Source organism: Pristiophorus japonicus, unplaced genomic scaffold (genome assembly GCF_044704955.1).
Source record: "Pristiophorus japonicus isolate sPriJap1 unplaced genomic scaffold, sPriJap1.hap1 HAP1_SCAFFOLD_336, whole genome shotgun sequence".
In the NCBI taxonomy this organism is placed as follows: domain Eukaryota; kingdom Metazoa; phylum Chordata; class Chondrichthyes; family Pristiophoridae; genus Pristiophorus; species Pristiophorus japonicus.
Genome location: NW_027253172.1, coordinates 1035 through 6592, shown reverse-complemented (window position 1 = coordinate 6592; position 5558 = coordinate 1035). Strand labels below are relative to the sequence as shown.

At 43.0% G+C, this 5558-nt stretch overlaps 1 protein-coding gene across 1 annotated transcript; it reads left to right on the top strand.

Annotated features, from left to right (window-relative positions):
- The first annotated feature begins 491 nt into the window (after positions 1-491).
- On the top strand, positions 492-3810 carry LOC139249995 (probable G-protein coupled receptor 139). The gene is made up of 2 exons (XM_070872585.1): positions 492-561; positions 2909-3810. The coding sequence occupies exons 1-2, from the start codon at positions 492-494 to the stop codon at positions 3808-3810; spliced, it is 972 nt and encodes a 323-aa protein (XP_070728686.1).
- Positions 3811-5558: the final 1748 nt, after the last annotated feature.

The following is a 5558-nucleotide window of genomic DNA, read 5'->3' as shown; positions in this document are numbered from 1 at the left end:
GTCCCTGTGTCAGAGACTGAATCTTCATAATTGAACAACGAAACTGCAGGGACAGAGTGAAACGGGTCTGTCTGTGTCCATGGATTCACTGTACACTGCAGGGAAATCGGTAACATTTATAAATAAATCGGCAGGAGTGAAAATGGTGAATACAATTACATGAAAACTGCAGATGAAGCCGCTCATTATTGTTGGTTCAGTATTGTATGAACAGAACTTCAGCCTTATTCCCAAGAGAGGTCTGATCATGGTAACGTCCTGCACTTTGAGATGTTTGAGTGTTATTCACCGCGCTATTTTCATCAGAGTCAAAGGTCCTGATATAATGTGTTTGTTCAAGTGACTGAAACTAATAATAATCATCAGGGGTGCAGCAGTGTCAGTGGAGACTTACCCCCTGTATAAATCACGGCCCATTGCAATGTATCAGCTCAGAGTGTCTGCCGAAGCAGGTGATTCCACTCCAACAGAAGTCGCAGCTTCTCACAGATATGGGGTATCCATTAATCCTTCAGGTAGAAGATATTTATTATCCTGTTCTTGTCGCTGTTGGCGTTCCTGGTAAGCCGATATCTCAACAGTCAGTTATGTAAATCTTTGTTGAATGTGCGACTGTGATTGGTAATCTTTTACTCGCTGCATGTTTTACACAGTCACCTGTTCCGTTCCATCAGTGAATGGTGAGATTTATCTGTCTCTGCTCTTTCTGTATTGAATTGACTGCTTTATATCTACAACGATCACTGTGTACCCAAACCTCGAGAATGGTAGTACCTTAGTATCTGTACTGAAAGTATTGGAATCAGGAGTCTGGGCTAAGAGCAAGTATCACACCATCAGTTCTTTTTCTCAGTCGACAGAAGCTACTTGACCTGCAGAGTATCTCCAGCATTTTATGTTTTATATCACACCTTCAGAAATAAGGGTTTCATGTTGAGAACTTACCTGTCCTGGAAAATTATTAATGTATGTGTTTCCAGTGATTGAAATTAGACAGCTCACGGTCTCCGTGTTAGATGGAGGGCTGCAATTTAAAATAATAGGATCATGTTTGTTGCATGTATTGTAGACGAAGGGAATTGTTTAGGTAAGTAGACTGATAAGTGGGTGTTCTATAGAAATAACATGGTTCCATTTAACTGGGTTCCAATAAGTATTGGTTATCACTGTAATGAAATATTATTTCACTGTGTATGTATCTGAATCTGCTTCGGAGGCCTGGCTGCTGAACCGAGTTTGCAGCTGTAACCTTCACATCTCGTTTTCTGCTTCAGCGTTCACTGACTGTCACTAACATTCGTTACAAAATGAAATGTTTTGAGGTTATATTGTATCAGTTTGCACTTTGTCTGTTGGAATCAGGAGCCCTACTATTGATGTAGGAATTACAAGTAGCAGCGGTGATGTTGTCATTTTGTTAACAGAACTATCATGCCATCTAGCGCTGTGCTTTAATAAAATAGGATCATGTTTATTGCATGTATTGGAGACGAATGAATTGTTCAGGTGAGTAGACTGATAATTGGGTGTTCAATAGAAATATTAAACTATTCACAGAGGCTTCACCTTTGAACAAACTGACTCTGAGAATAGAAACATTGAAAACGTGGAAGGAGAATAGCATGCAGCTGCAGGATGTTCGCATTGAATCGGTTGTGAAAAAGGCATTGAGAAAGTGATTGGAGACAATGCAGAGAGATGGAGAGGGGCGATGGAGACATAGACTGAGAAGGAAAACTACAGGGAGGGTGAAGGGAAAGAGAGCGAGAAAGAGAGGGAGAGGGTGGGGATAGAGAGAGTGGCAGTTATGTGAATAATGAATCAGATTGAACTGCTGAAACTTCCAGTACAATTAAGATGACAACATGTGCCTTGAAGGTGACATTAGGATGTTGTGAGATTGTGAGGGTTTTATTCTGTCGCTATGTGGTCCTCAGTCTGTTTTGGTAAATTGTTATTTTAGTTGTTTACTGACTGAATATCTAAAGATAATTGAAATGTTGTATAGAATAGAATCCTGCATTTCTTGAGCGTAATGCATTATTAGGATACTGCATTGTAAAAACTCTGTGAACTAAATTCAATACAAAACGAGGCTGGTTTAATTAACAAATTAAATATAATTTTACTTCATAAATTTACAGAACACACTTTGTCACCAACGAGCTGTTACCTGACACCAATGGTTGAAATTATTAATTGAGTTGTGCTACTGGGATTTATGAATTCGATTTCCTCTAACACTCTGCTGCAGGCTCACTGTGAATCCCAGCCTCTCCTCCCACTGTATTCAATCCCCTGTCTCCTCATCCGCTGCTTTAGTTTGTCCGATTCCCCAAACCCTGTGCTCCAGACTCTCCTCCAGCTCCTACATTACATTTTCCTTGTTTCCCTGCCAATCTTACTCACTAACTCCACCTCCAGCTGCCTCTTACAATCAGACCCAAAACCTTAAACTCATTGCCAGGGCTCTCGGCCTTTCCCGGTTTGTGTCAGCCCCTTCAGATCTCTTAACACACAGCAACAAATGCCCCACCCTCTCCACAAACCTTCCCGACCTTTAATGTCTTTCCTCCTCCGTCTGGAGATAAAATCCGGTTTAACCCGTTGCATTCGCGCTCCATAAAACCCCTTCTCATTTCCCCACCGGCACTGTGCACTCACTCGTTCCTTCCAATAGATCCGGTGCTCACTTTATTCGCTTTCTGTACTGATTTCCCAATGCACTATTGATAAATGTGTTTGAAACGTTTCTCTGTCCGAAAGCACTGCCCAGTTCCAGAATCAGCTTCCACCGTTCGATGCAGCAACAAAGTCGGAAATTTCACCCATATTCTGTCGAAATGTTGCTTTGGCACCAGATCTGATCAGTAATTTCTCTGCTTCCTTTTCTCTCCCTTCTTTCTAGTTAACTTGGTGGCGATTGTGATCCTGTCCCGTGGAAAGTGCGGTCTCTCCAAATGTATCACTCGCTACCTGGTAGGAATGGCATGCGCCGATCTCCTGGTCATTATATCTGATCCAATATTAAGGCAGATCCGTCTGATTTATTTCCCATATTCATTCCTGAACATTACTCCCGTTTGCAGTCTCATTGAAGTCATGGTTTTTTCTAGCACGATGGTTTCAGTCTGGTTAACAGTCGCTTTCACTTTTGACCGATTTGTGGCCATTTGTTGTGAGAAGCTGAAAACAAAATACTGCACCGAGAGAACAGCGGCTGCGATTATCGGAACAGTGAGTGTGCTGAGCTGTTTAGAGTGTGCCCCTTGGTATTTTACAAGTGTACCTTACTATATAATTGATAATGTACCCTGGGGTTGTCAGCTTAAACCGAGCTACTATACGTCCATCGCATGGACCGCATTTGTCTTGTTTCACCGCATTTTAACACCTTGCGTTCCATTCTTTCTAATTTTGCTGCTCAATGTTCTGACGGTCAGACGTATTTTAGCGGCCAGTAGAGTCCGCAGGGAACTCCGGGGCTGCAGCAATGGAGAGAATCACAAGGATATAGAGATGTTGAACCGTAGGAAATCCATCGCTTTACTCTTCAGTATAACCGGGAGTTTTATCCTGTTGTGGGCGACACAGGTTGTATTTTACATTTACCAGCGTATTACACATAATTATCCTTCCTCCTTCACTGATCCTCTTTATACCACAGAAAGCGTGGCAGGGTTTCTTCAGCTTCTCAGTTCCTGCACCAACACGTGTATTTATGTGCTGACACAAACTAAATTCAGAGAGGAGCTGCAGAACGTGGTGAAATATCCAATCAATCTAATTCTTAGATTAGTGAAACCATAGAAAGCTCAACGATTCTAAACACTCGAACATAATCCCATTTCATTATTCATCTCATGCACTCCGCACTGGATGGAAAATATATTTTGCTTTCGGAGCACTGCGTCTCAACATGACTCCAAATCTGAATTTGTTAATATATTTTAAAGATATTTGGAACCACTCCACAGACGACACATGATGTGTTTCTCAAATAGACGGCACTAAAGAGCTCGCCTGGACATGCAGTAAATGACTACACTGCAGGTAAAGGAATATTGGCAAACCCTCCAATCACAGTCACTGCTGTGGACCTGATGAGAATAGGAGCACTGCGGAGAAATGAGAGAGAAACGCATGGATGGACAGACAGAGAGGTAGACAGATGGACAGAGGGATGGAACACTGGAAGCCCAGAGGCGGGTCGGGACTCGGACCGCCAGGACTGTGCTTATCATTTCTCTTTATTTATCTCTGTCTGTCGGTGAATTTTTCTCTATCTCCATTTCTGTTCATCTCTCCCTTTCCAAGACTATCTGTCGGTTATAAATTCCATGTCTGTAACTGTTTTATTTCTCGCTCCCGCAAACCGGCGGCTGCTCAACTCTTTCTGTCACTCTCTGTCTCACTCTATCCTTCTCCGTCCCACGGTGTCTCCCTCCCTCTCTCTCTCTTTCCCTCTCTCTCTTAAACTGGCTCCCTCTCTCTCTCAAACTCGCTCCCTCCCTCTCTCTTTCTCTCTCTCTTATGTCTGTCTGCCTATCTCTTTATTTATCTATCTGTCCCTCTGTCTCTCTACATCTCTGTCTCTTTCTCTCTCTCGCTCTGTCTCTCTCTCTATATATAAATACATATATATATAGTCGCCATCTGTCTCTCCATCTCCCTATCACTCCATGTATCTACCTCTCTCTCCCTCCATCTCTCTTCTTATCCATGCCACTCTCCCGCTCTTCAAATCTGTCCATCTTCCTCTCCCTTTCCATATCTCTCTCTCTTGCTACTTACTCCATCTGTCTCTTTCCATTTGCATCTCTCTCTCGCTCTCTGTCTCTCTCGCTCTCTCTATTTCTCTCTCCCTCTCTCGATGGAGGTAGAGATATAGAAAGAGTTAAAGGGAGATGGAGAGTGGTACAGAGATGACGAATGAAGTAGACATGGAGGAAGATGCAGAAGGAGATGGAGAAATATGAAGTGATACAAGAAGGTAGAGAGAGAAGGAGGAAGAGGTAAAGAGAAAGGGAGAAAGAGGTAAGATGGAGGAAAAGAGAGAGAGGTGGAGATAGCGAGAGAGTGATGCAGGTAGATGTAGAGGGAAATGGAAAACGTGTTGGGACAAATGGAGAAGGGTTAGAGAGAGATGGAGAAAGGTAGGGAGAGATGTTGAAAGAGTTCGGGAGAGATGGTGAAAGTGTTAGGGAGAGATGGTGAAAGAGTTAGGGAGAGATGGTGAAAGAGTTAGGGAGAGATGGTGAAAGAGGTAGGGAGAGATGGTGAAAGAGGTAGGGAGAGATGGTGAAAGAGTTAGAGAGAGATGGTGAAAGAGATAGGGAGAGATGGTGAAAGAGTTAGGGAGAGATGGTGAAAGAGTTAGAGTGAGATGGTGAAAGAGTTAGGGAGAGATGGTGAAAGAGGTAGGGAGAGATGGTGAAAGAGTTGGAGAGAGATGGTGAAAGAGTTAGGGAGAGATGGTGAAAGAGTTAGGGAGAGATGGTGAAAGAGTTATGGAGAGATGGTGAAAGAGTTAGGGAGAGATGGTGAAAGAGTTATGG